Source organism: Montipora capricornis, chromosome 5 (genome assembly GCF_036669925.1).
Source record: "Montipora capricornis isolate CH-2021 chromosome 5, ASM3666992v2, whole genome shotgun sequence".
Taxonomy (NCBI): domain Eukaryota; kingdom Metazoa; phylum Cnidaria; class Anthozoa; order Scleractinia; family Acroporidae; genus Montipora; species Montipora capricornis.
The window spans coordinates 11,466,615-11,481,614 of NC_090887.1; the positions used below are offsets into that span (position 1 = coordinate 11,466,615).

The window sequence follows — 15,000 nt, forward strand, 5'->3', positions numbered from 1 at the left end:
TTGTGACACTTAAAACAGGCTTTACCCTTCAAGATGATCAGGAACAAACAATAATATTATTTGACATTATTTCTTCTCGAGGTCCAATTTGGGATGTCAAGTTTTCTGGTGACCAAGTAGTAACATCTGGTCAGGATTGTACCATCCGCATTTGGGACAGCTGGACCACTCATTGTATAACAACTGTTCAAGCCCATCGTGACAGCGTTAGCTCCATTGCCCTAAGAAAAAGTACAGGTCTGCTCTGTTCAATTTCAAAATGTTTATGCCTGCTGCTAATTTCCAAATTTAGAGTTTCTCTTGCGTTGTTCAGCAAAGAAGGCTCAAATGTTCTATTTGGTGGCTTTAGTTCAATGGCAAAAGCACTAGTTTGCCATCATTGTGGCCACCAGATTCAATGCCTGGATGAAGCTTTGTGTTGATTGAGTTTGGTGGCTCTTTCTTCTTGTTTTACCCTAATCTTCAATCTATATTGTAAACTTGATTTTGATACAATAGTATGGCTTTATCATGAGTTCCAGTCAGGAGCCCACCATGGGTTATGTTTTCTTCCATCGTCATCATATATTTTCTCTTTAATCAATAATTCAGTCAATCATTTATTTTAACACGTTACGTCAAAGAGCTATAAAACTCGTTCACTTGGAGGGTGAATCTAGTCAGCTGCTGTACATTAGCCCTTTTGACCCTCTCAGACACAGTACGACACCTCCCCTCTGATCTGCAGAATGGCTTCATTGGATAAACTGAAGCTTATTTCTTCCTGATGACGAACTTTCTTTAACCCATTCACACCTCAAACGCCATAGGACGCCCCCTCCGCCTTCCCCCCTTTGATGAATAAAGTCTATTAAGGCTCGCTCTCAGGGGAGGGAAAAACAGTAACTAGTACCCACTCAGAGAAAAACCTCTTGGAGCAGAGTAAGAGAACCAACAAATTCAACCCTCATTTGATGCCAAGTCTGGGAATCTCGTCCGGGCCACATTGGTGGGAAGCGAGTGCTACCAGTATCACCACTGTGCCTTCCTTGCTTGTCATGGTCAGGCTTAGCCATTCTGGATCATGTGTTCTTTTTCTCAAAGTGCAATAATGAGAATTCAGAAATTCTGCTGTCTGTTTGCTTCCCAAAAGTGGATGAAATTTGAAGTGCTTATGAAGCCCTACAGCATAAATACAAAGCACACAAGTGAAAGTGTGCCCTCACAATATCATCAGTACCAAATTTGTCAACTTATGATGAGATGCAAATCCACAGCCTTAGTTCTCTGCTAACTAGTCTCATTTATTTTATTATCTTTATAATTTTCCTTCTCATTTCAGGGTTGCTGTCAAGTGCAGATTTACCACATGATCTAATGGTATCAGGTTCCAGGGACTGTTTAGTGAAAGTTTGGGACCTAAAAACACTGTTACTGACTCCCTTTCATCCTTTAACATCACCCTCTTGCCTTGTAACTTTGCATGGTCATACAGCTTGCATCAATTGTGTCACTGTACATTCAAATTTTGCAGCCTCTGCCTCAGACGACTGTTGTGTGCTTGTCTGGGATATTACGAAGGTTTGGTTTTATGTACCCTGTTAGCAGAGAGACGCATAACAATGATGTAATGTACAATAGCTGTTGGACGAACAAGAGGAGCTAATTCATGAGAGATCTTTTGGTTTCGTCCACCAACGTGGCAGCAATGACATAACGTGAAAACCACCTATAATCAGGTTTTAATGTGTGATGAATGTAACCAAGAGTCCGCGACTCTCCTCTGACCAGTGTAGCTTTGAATACCCGTAAACCGTAAAATGAAGGGGGGGGGGGGGTCAAAGATGTGCACCAAGGGCTACAAGTGTAACTCTAGCCTAACTATGACATGTTACCCTCTTAAACTAACTTAAAGGAGCTGTACCTTTACCATTCAATTAATATTACTGAAGTGGCCCTCCAACCTTAATTCTCAAGTAAACTGAAACACTAAACATAAGCCTGACCAAGAAGCTACCCCAACCTCAATCATTTGGTCCACTGTAAACTGGTAAAATTATTGAAGTTTAGGCTGATGGGGACACTTTGCCATGTTAATCAACTAAAACTTGCACCTAATTAGCAAACAAATAACAACTGACACCATAATCAGGGTAGGGACCTTGCGGTGGACTAGCATCCCATCCAAGGCTTCATTCAGTACTCTCAATAACAATATTATTATTGTTATTGCTTCAGCAACAATAACAACATGGTTGCCAGGGTCAGGGAAAAAAAATTTCAAGGTCAGGGAAAAGTCAGGGAATTTTATAAAAAGGCAGGGAAAAGCTTAAAATTTTGTCAAAGTCAGTGAAAAGTCAGGGAATTATATTTTTGGTAAACAGTTCACAAGATTTTGCTCACAAAATCCCGTGAAAAGTGCAAAGAAATTGAAAACGGAAAGAAAAAATATTGATGGTTTTCCAAAAGAAGCTGAGGCAAATGTAATTATTCACCTAATTATTAAAGGTTAGTGAAAATTGTTTACAGGTCTGGGAGAAGTCAGGGAATTTTTTTGTTACTGATGAGTGGCAACCCTGAACAACCAAGTAGTGTTAGGGCACTAATTGGGGAAACTCTACAGAAATTAAAGTGGTACTACGACCAAAAAAAAAATTTTGTTTTTTCTTTGGATTTCAAAACTATGTTAACTAAACACTAACTCACCCAAGTTTTAAGTTCTGATTTTAAAAAGACACCTGTTTATTTTAGCTGGAATTTTCTTATTTATTAGTCCCCCATTACTAACTTCAAAATCTTGAGAGAGCTGGGTCGAGGAGAAAATGACGTCAAACACTCACTAGTTTAAGAATGCAATGCGTGTGTACGCGGCCTAATTAATATGCAGCACGGGAGTTTCGGGCTTTCAGACTTTTCAACCCGTGTTTTGCATATATAATAAATTGCGTTTACACGCTAAAATTTTAAGCTAGTGAGTAAATGACGTCATTTTCTCTAGATCCAACCCTCTGAGGTCCAATCGGCCAGTTTTGAACGTGAGAAATGGCGGACCATGAAATCCAAAACTTACACTCAAAATAAACAGCCTTTGGATAAAACTCAAAGCTCAAAATTTTGCCAGTTAGGTGTTAAGCGAACACGCTTTCAAAATCAGAAGAAATAAAAGGAAATGATTTTTTGATCATAGTACCACTTTAAACCCAATCAAGTAAACTCGGGTCAAATCGTTGGTTGGTTTTTGAGGAGAGGGGAAAACCAGAGTACCCCATGGAGAAAAACCTCTCAGAGCAGAGTAAAGAACTAACAAACTCAACCCACTTGTGATGCAAAGTCTGGGAATTTAACTTGAGCCACCACTGCGCCACCTCTGCCCCGACAAATCCAAAATAAAGGTACCAGCACAGACTACATGGAAATGGCATGGCTAATGAGGGCAGTTAGTGTCAAAACATGTTGCCTACATGCTCAATACATATTTTGAATTACAGAAAATATGAAATTACTTGCAAAAGCTAAAAGATAAAGATAATGTTACTGAAACCTGCAGGATAAGCTCTAGCAGAGCGAACCTTTGTGACTTGTGTGATGTTTCCTATGCTTAAAGCTAAGAATAGATGTTGGGTCTTTAAACCAATGGGATTGTTTGTTTTTCAGGGCCACTGTTACTATGAATTAAGTAACCTGGGTAACTGGGTGAAATTTGTCAGGCTATGGAAAGATGAGTTACTTCTTTGTGTAACTGACAACAACGACATGCTTTTGTGGTATGTGGGGTAACGTTAGCCTGTGTTGCAGGTGATTTGGTGAATTTTAGAATCTTCTTTCCACCAGGCTTGACTTTCGAGTGAAAATAAAGTAAAAGACCAACAAAGGAGGAGGGGGAAAGGAGAACTAGGGAGAAAGCTTTCTTGCTCCTTCCTGCTTTGTGTTGCTCGTTTGACTACAGTCCAGGTTTTTATGTCTCCATTACATTCAAATGTGAACTAAAATCACCAAACCGCATGTTACACAAGTTAGGGTGACATCATCTCAATCCATTCTAGACTCCTTACTACCCTAACTGTAAAAATTAATATTGAGCACATTGATAAAACAACATTTCAGAAAATAATCTTGCAACCATTGAAAACATATTACCGGTACATAGAATTAATTAGTTGAATATGGTATAGTTCTGTGAGAAGTGATGTAGTGCTTGTCAGTACAGGATTCATTTATTTAGGATAAATTTTGCAAGTATAAATACCAGTAGTTAAAAAAATAAACTTTAAAGACGGTGCCACTGATTCAAAGGTATTTTTGCGCGGTTTACTGAATATGCAGGAAAAGCAGATCTTGACAACTGTTATTGAAATCCAAAAAGAAAATTGGGGGTAACCATGCATTCTTTAAAGATAATTAATCAACAAAATTTGTAATAAAAAGCTTTAAAATACAAAGCAATGTATGGCGTTGTTTTCCAAATTGAAGCTTTCTAATCTCTGAAAATGTGCGGTTACCTCCAATTTTCTCTTTGGACACCAAGAGCACTTGCTAAGTTCTACTTTCTCCGAATAGTTTTGAACCACGCAAAAATATCAGATGTATGCGCGCTAACAATAGTAGGCACTGTCCTTAAGCAGTCAAAAACGTGTCATATCCATTAACTCATTGACCCCTGGGGATGACACTTAACAGACTTTACTCTTTCTAATGCCAGAAATAATATTTTACTTGTCAAAAGGGGGCATCGTTAGGCATTTGAGGTGTCAGTGGGTTAATTTTAAAAAACTTTTGTTATCCTACTCTAACACACATAAAATTGTGATTTGTTTTGCAGGAGAGTTCGTGATAAGCTATTGTCATCTGTTGCTGTAAAAGATGTGTCAGTTGATAGTTCTTCTGCAGTGACAGTATCTGGAGTTTTGGGTGCTGTCCTGAGGGGAAAATCAGCTTTAATACTGACTCAACATGATGGACTCTCTGTGTGGCAAGTATCACTTTCAGCAGTCAAAATAATGTGACAGATTATCAAGCCGGCTTAGTATATGAAACTCCAAGAGATTTCCATTGTCCAATCTATAGTTTTGTTGTCTTGAATCAACATTTATCCATCCCTGACAGCAGAAGCTTCAATAATAGCAGACAGGCAATGAAAACATCACCTACTTCACTAAGGATAGTTGGCAACCTCAAAAACCAACATTTTATTTGATTTGCGTTAATTTGTGATTTTAGTTTACAGTGTCCCCAATATTAGTGCTCCAGTGCTAGATGACTAGAGTTCTAAAGTTCCTTTCCTTTCCTTTTTGGAGTAATTTAACCCTTTGACGTCCAAACCGGCCGAAACTGGCCAGGGGAACCCCTGGGAGTCAATGAGTTAAGACAGATTCTTTCAAACCTAAAATTAATTTTGAGAAATCAGTCTGTAACCCAAGTCAAACCCGCTGCCAAATTCAACACTTTTTGAAACCCCTGCCCAAGCTTTGTTGAAGAGCGAGACATTTTCCCTCAACATTAAGGAGCTTTAGATTGGAGGACAAGGATGACTATGATTATGGGTTTTTTTGCAGTGAGCATGCGCATGAGGTTTGGAGGCTGACACTTTTTGAAGTGCCTATGCTCAGAATGGAAAACTTGAACTCATAGTCATCCTAGTTGTCAGATCTAAGGTCCCTATTATGGGCTGTTTTTGCAATCCATCCATCCATGCAGGAAAACAACATTAATTTAAAAGTTATTGAAATTAATACAGTCATCCCTCTTTAACAGTGTTGTCACTGACTTGATGCAATTGTAGGGAAAACGAACAGGGTCACCTTCTGCACAATATCACCCTGAATGGGCTGCATGGAAACAATGTGCCACGAGGAGAGTGTTTAGCTATGCGTGGTGCCTTGGTTGCCATAGGAACACGTTCCGGTGCAGTATACATCTATCACGTTGATGGCAAATGGGAAGATCAGGTAAGAGGTATTGGTATTTGAATAGGTACCAGTGTTAATTTTGAGTGTCAAGTATTTATGAGTCAATGAGTCAATGAGTCATGAGTCAATGAGTCAACGAGTTAGTGCAGTTAATTAAACCATAAAATGAAAGCTAAAATTTCAGAGAGTGCTTAGGCCTAATCACTGAAACGAGGGCTTACCGGTAGGCTTAATCAACAAATTATTGCTACATGTATATTGACTGTGAGTCTCATTGACTCATGACTCATTGACTCATTTGACTCATAAAACATGCGGACTGTAGAGTAACTTATTATACAAGCTTAACCCTCTGTTAACCTTTTCACTAATGAACTGGCCCCCATTGAGCAGTAGTTTGGCATTAGACAAAGTAAACTCTTTAAGTGTCAGTCTTGTAATGGAAAGGGTTGATTCACAGGATACCACATAATCTGTTGCCTCAAACTGCATACTGTAGCTATCATTTCTCACATTTTGAAACTTTCGGCATTCAAGATTCCCAACCAACCTGTTTCTGACATATTAAATTACATGTTGACAATTAAACCAATTGGGAACTAGGACAAATCTGAGCCCCAGATGGGATTGGAACCCACAGCCCTCTGTGATCTAGTTGGATGCTCTAACCACTGAGCTACTGGAGACTCTATGGCGAGCAAGGGTGAAATGTGGGTCTTTGACTCAAGCTGCATCACACAGCTACAGAGTCAAACAACAACTGACAGCAAAGCTCATAATTGCATCGCTCAGTCACCTTAAAGCGTATCTGACATGCGGCCAACCAACCACCCAAGTGACCGAATGTGAAAATGATGTACACATAATTAAATGCAATGTTAACAATACAATCCATTGGGAATTCGGAAAAATGCGAGTCCCAGATGGAATTTGAACCCACTACCCTCCGTGATCTAATGACTACTTGGGTGGTTGGTTGGCCGCATCTCAGATGTGCTTTAAGGTGACTGCGCAATGCAATCATGAGCTTCGCTGTCAGTCATTATTTGACTCTGTAGCTGGTTGATGCAGCTTGCGTCAAACACCCACATTTCACCCTTGCTCACCATAGAGTCTCCAGCAGCACAGTGTTTCGAGCTTCTGACTAGATCACAGGGGTTCGCGGGTTCGAATTCCATCAGTCTGGAGCTTGGATTTTCCCAACGAGTTAAATTGTCAACAGTTGTGTGGGGGAGGAGTGGGGACTGTTATTGTCAATCAGAATGTCATTGTGTAGGTTTAGCCTGATTCTTGCACTAAGGCACATCAAAATTTGAGGTAAAAACATTGTAGGGCACACTTATGCTTCTTCAATTGATGGTGCAAAAGTTATTAACAGTCATGATGGCATCATGTTATTCAGTTTTCCAAGGCCCACTGTTTGTTGCATGTGAGCAAATCACCAATCACTGCAGTTGCTCTTGATGATGATGGATTAGGCCCTGCTGTGGTTGCTGCTGGAGAAGATGGTATTGTCAAGGTTTATCGCTGGTTTCCAGCTAGCGCTACTTGAAGTCATGTCTGCCTCAGACCAGTCTCAGTTCTGTCCCTTAAAATATTGTTGAGTAATGAATGATACTATTGGGAAAGGCCTGTTCATCACCCTATTCTTTCATGGCCTTGTCTCAAGGGGCTGGAAACAACCAAATTTAAAGGGGTTATGTCATGCTATTTTAGGGTGTTCGGGGAAATCTTTCGTTAATCACGCGTTTAAAACTTGAAAATGGTAATGTGGAATTCCTTTACTGATAAAATTATTGTTACATCACAAACAAGATGATTCTGAGCAAAAACAACCTTTATCCAGGGAATTTGCCACAAACTTAAAAAACGCTGGGCTGACTTTTTTATAGATTACCCAAGTGCAATCCGTTTCAATCTTGTCCATTCATGTTTCTCTTTCCTATTGCTGTATTTATTTTATGTTTTTAAACAGTTTTTAGTGGTTATTGCAATGTTTCATTCAACTTTTTGGGCATTTTGGATGTCATGGAATTACATCATTTTGCATGACAGAGCCCCTTTAACAACTAAATTGGCTTAAATTTATATTGACCATGGTCTTGACTTTATCATCTAGACAGATCTTGTTGCAACATTTGTCCTCAAAAGGTACAAAACGTGAAAAAAATTTGTTTTGTTCCTAACCTCTCTCCCCCTTCCCTCACACTTCAGTGATCCATACCAAAATCTAGCCCCCCTCCCACTTTCAAATGCACTCTACGGCCCCTGATACCTACTGCTTTCATTCCACAACAAATATTCTTGTGAATTTTTTTATGCTGTAGGGGGGCAGGAAAAGCCTCCTAGCATTTTATTTAACAGCCATAATGATACTTTATCTCCTGGATTGCAAGTAATGAGGTACAAACCTCACTATGTGACCCTAGAATCGTTACATATGGACGACAATAGAATTAACTCAGTGCAATTGTGAGATTTGTCCTAACCCTCATTTAATTTTGCGAGAGTCTAACCCTAACCCTAATTTTAGGGTTAGACAAACGAATGAAGAAAATTATTGAACATGCAATATTGTAAAGTTTATTCAAATGACATGGAGTTTGTTTTCCCAAACAAAGTATTTTTGCCTGGAATAAGAGAAGTTTAGATCTTTAAGATTTTTAAATACACATGCTCTGATTTGCCAGTTTAGCAGGATGTACTTTACAGCATGGCTTACTTTTTTAAAACTTTATCTCTGTTGCATGATGATAAGATAAAATGATATCTCATATTTTCTTAGGATTTGCCAAGGCTGCTGCCTAAAAAAGTAAGTTTTTCCGGAGCCCTTCAGGCTTCCAACATTAAAAGTTAGTAGCCTGAGTCATTTTTGCATTTTTGAATCACCTTGTGATAAGTCAAGTGCCCGTTCGGCTACTTGTTCAGAAATTTGGTCTCCTTCGCTTGCAAGTAAGGCGCCCCAGGTGACAGTTAGGCAGCAGCCTTGCTGTACTGTGAGTTTACAGCTTGTTTTTTTCCAGCTTTATGTATGATACAAGTCCAATATGCATAATTGGATTCGATGGTACTCTACATGTACATTCACATCACAATGTTTCACAACACGTCTCCTTAAGCCTTAGAACTTCATGTCTTACATTTTGGCTAGGCTGTGGTTGGTGGGTCACTTTGTGATGCTTGCACCAAGTACCATGAATCTCATTATATGGTTGTATTGGACAACTGCCCAATGTTATGGCACGAGTTTTGAAACTTGGGCCATTAAATTACAGGGCATACCTTAACAGTATGGCTCTCAAACTCAGTTAGCAAGACATACATGCATACCTCCCCCAAGGGGGACAAGACGAATACAGCTGAATAAAAACTTGAGGAATTGAACTGATTTTTTTTGTGGTCATTTGAAGATGCATCTCTTACACAATTTATGTAATTCAAGATTATTGCCCGTGCAGGGTTTTGGCCCAGAGGCCAAAACCAGAAGAGGCAACCTAGAAGACCCTGCATAAAAGGGAAAAATATGTAAATTGGTAGATATTGTATAGGGAAAGCAATCTCGATTTGCTCAACCCAGCGCACAAAGTGGTATCGGTATTGTTCACCGAGTTTGCAAGGTGTTCTGGGTAACTTGAGTCACGAGGCAGAATCAATATTGAAGGTGGGTAATTTTGAATATTTACAGCGATTTCTTTTACTCTGAAAATCACACATTACAGTATCTGATAGAAAATTATATTTCCTGGGTCAGACCCTAATTAGACACACGCGAACTTCAACATCACTTGTGTCTCGGAATAGAGACAATTTATGTCACAAAGTGTCCCCCAAATGCTGCTCTTTAAAAATAACTCTAACCTTTACAATTACCTTTTTGCTGAAAATAGGTAGCAAATGCTTAGACTTAAAGGGACACTTTGTGTTGGATGTCAAAATTGGGCGTGCATCTAATTAGGGTCAAACCTGGACATAGGTGCTGGGTCAGAAATTGATTTTTGAGGCACAAAATCACAAACAGGGACAAAGATTTGTCAGACACGAATGAATACAGAAAAGAAGGGTGAGAGACTTGGCCACAAACTGCTTAACACAATCTCAAAAAGCAAAAGCATAGTCTCAGTATAACATTTTCAAACAATCTTCTATCATTTTTACAGTTCAGTTATTCACAGATAATAAAAATCAGCGAGTTTTGTTCCTATTTTATGGTATTTCAAGGTACTGTGGAAAGAACCACGTGGATAAAAAAGATGACGACAAAATGTTGCCTTCTAGTCATTGAACGTTCCTATTCCTCTTTTACTATCATATTTTCAAGGCATTCCCAAAATTATATAAATTGATGGCGTATCAAATAAACGTTGATGGAAATTGAAAATAAATGGCTGTTTGTTGTTGCCCATTTTTTCCTTGCATCTTTCACTTTCATTTATGTACCTAATTACATGTAAAATAATATGAAGGCAGCACATAATTATTAATAAAACACCTCAACTGCCATCTGTGTTATCTTAGGCAGGGGCAGATGTAGTGAAAAACTATTACCAGTTATTGTGTGCAGGTCAGGGTTACAACACATAGTAACCAATGATAAGTGATTACATCCCAGCCTCCTCTTTGAAATTTGCGTTTTAATAATGTCCTGCATGAACAGCAAAGCCCTATAATACGTATACCACAAGATTTAGCACTGTTTCTTTATGTTAAGCTTAATGTGCAAACCTGCATTGGCAAAGGACAGGATACTTGGACTGCCAATATAGAGTGACATTATTTTAAAAACCTTCATTACATTGAAGGGATTCTTTGGATGTTGCACTGAATCTCAAAAAAACCCAAGCTTGATTCCATTCAAGGCCAAATATTTTTCTTTTGGACCTCTCTTGTTATCACCCTAACCTCAAAATAAATAATATAAAAAAAATTGTTGCAGCACTTTCTCTGCTCCATTGTTACAAAAGAAATGGTTGATATTCCTTTTTTGAGCTTCATCCTACCAACTTTCTTCTGTGCGACCAAACTTGAAGACAATTGCACTGCGGAAAACAAAACACTGGTGAGCACTAATTTGGGGAAAGGATTGTAATTTACTCAATGATACAAAAAAAAAACTTGGTTCAGCAAAATCAGAGCATCAACAAAAGCACCACTCACCTTGGCTTTACTGTGATTTTCATAATTCTGCGGAATCTCACCTTCAAGCGCTAAGCGCCAAACTGGGTTTTGGCTTCCATCTATCAAATTTCTAACATAGCTGAGGAGATCAACTATGCCTCCAGAAAGTGAATTGGAGTTTTTCTTTAGTTCACATCTCGAATACCATTATGAGATAGAGGTTCTTAGGAAAACTATTTGTACAGATTCCATCGGCACCCAGTTCAAATGTACCATGGGAACCAAAGATTCTGATCGGTAGGTTATGTCATGCATCAATTGATTTTGGCATCAATAGTTTGGGTCAACTCTCTACTTGGCATTGGAAGTTTGATTGATGGAAGGTAAAATGCAGTTTGCCCGTTGGCGCTTGAAAATTAGATTCCACGGAAATTGTAAAAATTACAGTAACACAGGATTGTGACAACTACTGATCCCTGTTAGTTTTGAACCTTATCTCCAAAACCAACCCCACCTACATCTACATTAAGAGTACACTAAAACTCACCTGAAAAAAATCAAAGCATTCTGCAAGAAGATAGCCACACCAGGCCAAGGTTGGGGATTGCCTGCAAGGAAAGCAATACAAATCATAAGTGGTTTCAACCCAGGCATCATGTTATCATATCATAGTGTGCTTATACAATCTACTGATGTTACACAAATCACTTGACTTTCTCAGGTTGTCGAAATGTCAGTCATAATATTTCATAAACAAGGGTGAGTGTTTCATCAGGGTTTTCAAACACAAGAAAACTGGTTGTTAGTCAGTGTTATGAAAGGTGTTGCGTTTTTTCACAACTTCAGCTTTTTAATTAAAAGCAGTCATTTGCAATTTTGAGAAATGGAAGACGCAGCTACAGGAAGGTCTCTCTGGTTTCGCCCGCCAAAAAGTTGCAAAGAGGAAGTTTCTTTGCGCGAACGTTCAAAGCCTAAAAGTAAAAGTCCAAGAAAAAATTTCCTTTACTTGAGCCGGGGAGTGAGAGATTATGATGTTCACCACGTGCAAAGTCTTGAAGAAAGGTTACACTCTTTTGGAAATTGATTTCCAATCACACGTGTTTGGATATCTAATCACGCGTGTTCGGATCTGTTCTTTACCAGGTACATGTATCAAGGGGCATCCATGTGACCCAAATGAGGCCACACATTATTAGTTAATTATCTCATGCATTATTTAATTAATCAGTTGGAGAAAGTGAAATCCTAAACAGTCCTCCTCAGGACTACACTCACTTGGACGATCTTACTTCACTTAATTCAGGTAAGCAATGCCAAATTAAACGTTGTTCAATGAGGAAGCCACAAATCGAACAACTGCCATGACAAAAAATAGTTTCGTCTGCTCTGTAACACTGTGTTCCAACAATGGCAAAACGTTTACATTGTTGAAATGTCTGATTATACTGCCATGAAGGACCAGACCCAAATACTTGCACTTCTCATTGGCATACACCACACCAATTTATTAATAGTGCTTTTTGCCAGTTCTAATCAGAGGTAATAAATGGCAGGTTTTATCAACCCCTGATTAGCGTAAGTGAAGAGTAATCCTGTTGCTATTCCAGACTGATACTTCCATTGGTAGCTATGACCTGTAGCTTCTTTTTTATCAAGGATAGGTGCATTGCTTCTGTTGACTATCTATTGTAACAGTTTTGTTCTCCAAGTTCACAGACCACGTCCGGAAAGCTACAAGGTCTCTCTAAGGGAAAGATATAAGCCATAATAATGGCTTCCTGTAGTCCTTATCCTTTCAGTCAGTCAGTTTGTTTGTTTTTGGTCTGTTAATTTCTCAGCTTGGGAGGTGTATACCACTACAGTATCAATTGATATTTTGAAGTGGTAGCTACAGGCCTGTGCATGTATTTAGCGTGACCTAACTTCAAGGAATCATTGCTTAGTACGATGCTCTTTCTTGGTAAATGGGAATGTAATTATTTCTATTCCCTACCTGGAACAACATAAGCACCGAACAGGATCCAACTTGCTGCTATTAAGCCACCAAACAATAAAAGAAAACCCATTATAAGCCACACCCTGGCACCTATAACAACAACAATCAAACAATAACTTATTATTGGACATACTGCAAAAAGCGTAACAAAATTATTGAATATTTCCATTCACCATATATGGTAGTAGATTCCTACAAGAGTCCTTCAAATTCCTATGGATTCCTGCAAGGATAAACACGTGGTTTCCAAGACAGTTTTCCGAACAATGGTGGAAAGTGAGGAAAGTTTCTCTAGAGGTGAATTGGAGAAATGATTGTACTAACTAGACAATTTAAGCAATTGTCTCTTTATAGACACCTGAAAAATTCAGGTGACTTAAGCAGGATTTGAACATGTCCTATGTGACGCCGGTGCAGTGCTCTCACCAACTGAGCTACATGTATGAAACCATCCGGTTGAGAGCAGGCCAATTTGTAAAGAATTTGATACTTGAGCTTCTGCTGTCGTCAATAGTGAGAACCAGGCTTAATAGTAGCTTTGGCGAATAATTAAACTGGAAAAAGCAACCCGTAAATGATCATTTAACAAAAATAATGTCCACATTGTTTAATGGGCTTATTATTGTAGGATTCCTGCAGCCCCCTGCGTGGATTCATGAAAATTCCTACAAGCGCATAATCATTCATCAGATGATAAGGTTGTTTGAGGCAATGCTTACCATTTTGTAAATCCCAGAATATAAAGGCTGTTCATTATCAAATTAAAAAATCGAAAGTGGTTCAGCGTTGTCTGTACTCTCATTGACAACGATATTCGTCATCACAGTGGTCAAAATGTTGTGGACTCACGAGGCATAGCCGATGACGGGGAATTAGCCAATCAGATTGCGAGATTATAAGCACTAGCAATTGTGGAAAAAAGTACTTTTGAGAAGGCAAAAGCAAGGGAGAAAAGCATTGTACTCAAAGTGACTTTCTTCTAACTGTAAAACGTTTTGGAGGTAATATAATGTTAACAACTGTGGTCTAACTTATTATTTCTTAAGTCATTTCCTATTTTGTGTAATATCAGTATTATTTTTTGTTGCTTTGTTTATAGCCAGAACTTTGCCTCTGCTCAGTTTGGTAATTCCTAACACTATTGTGTTCATTTTAAAATTTCCTTTTAAAATAAACAGGCCATGTGGTTCAAGCTTGGGATACCACTGTGTACAAAGATGGGTTCTGAAGTCACATTCTTTACAAATTACTTTCAACTTTTATTTCCCACTTGAGTACAAATCTTAGGCAAATACCTGTCTGTCCTATGCAACCGGTATTGTACGTTTCTCCTCTGACCTGGGCATTGGACACAGCATTTACCCTTCAATAATTTCACGAAAGAAAACAATTTTAATTTTATTACATGTACATATAACAAAACTCCAACTTTCCTCATGCCGTGAATTTCTTCAAATTTAGCACAAACTAAAAAGAGTCAGGTTAGCAAGGTGGCCATGATGCCCACTTCAGCTGTGACCTTTACACATGTCGGCTTGTCTGACATCTAAAAACAGCCATGAAATGCAAAATGTAATTCTCATGAAATCTATGATAAAATGTCATAGTAGCTTGAAAAACCTAGTTTACATCCTTGAACATATATACTATTAAAAAAACATCATAGCACAAAAGAGCCCTTAAGATGCTTTGCAAGTAGCATGAATCCTAAAGGGTACTTCCACAGCGTTAATTATTTTTAGTACTTTTTGTCAATTCTATACCAATCTTTTAAGATTAAAACTGAGGCTTAGGGTTGATGATAATGTTCCTGTAAGATTTCCATTACAGGGATCCTAAGTGATTTCTGTCCAAAGATCTAAAGATTTTGCATAAACTACAATACTGAGAAAGCTTGGAATGAAATAGAAATTAATGTTGTGCAGAGTATAGAAAGCAAGTTGTTCCCTACAAAAGACTGAGAAAAAACGAGGTTGCTTTCTTCCCTCAGTATAAAAGATAATC

General features: G+C 38.5%; 2 protein-coding genes across 4 annotated transcripts in view; one reads left to right on the top strand and one right to left on the bottom strand.

Moving 5' to 3' along the window:
• The window catches only part of LOC138049456 (F-box/WD repeat-containing protein 7-like), an 11,001-nt gene extending 1,732 nt beyond the window's left edge, over positions 1-9,269 (top strand). Inside the window, exons 2-7 of one of the 3 annotated variants that reach the window (XM_068895739.1) lie at positions 19-240; positions 1,325-1,560; positions 3,634-3,743; positions 4,799-4,948; positions 5,759-5,924; positions 7,288-9,269. In XM_068895739.1, the coding sequence (XP_068751840.1) occupies positions 19-240; positions 1,325-1,560; positions 3,634-3,743; positions 4,799-4,948; positions 5,759-5,924; positions 7,288-7,437 (1,034 nt within the window). In that variant the 3' untranslated portion in view covers positions 7,438-9,269. Of the gene's footprint in view, positions 1-18; positions 241-1,321; positions 1,561-3,633; positions 3,744-4,798; positions 4,949-5,758; positions 5,925-7,287 lie in introns of all 3 variants that reach the window. The other 2 variants (XM_068895738.1, XM_068895740.1) reach the window with 2 other exon arrangements.
• The window catches only part of LOC138049459 (transmembrane protein 50B-like), an 8,398-nt gene continuing 1,843 nt past the window's right edge, over positions 8,446-15,000 (bottom strand). The window contains exons 3-6 of the mRNA XM_068895742.1: positions 14,292-14,359; positions 12,994-13,086; positions 11,548-11,608; positions 8,446-10,921 (exon numbers count right to left, since the gene is read on the bottom strand). Of these exons, the coding sequence (XP_068751843.1) occupies positions 10,879-10,921; positions 11,548-11,608; positions 12,994-13,086; positions 14,292-14,359 (265 nt within the window). The 3' untranslated portion in view covers positions 8,446-10,878. The remainder of the gene's footprint in view (positions 10,922-11,547; positions 11,609-12,993; positions 13,087-14,291; positions 14,360-15,000) is intronic.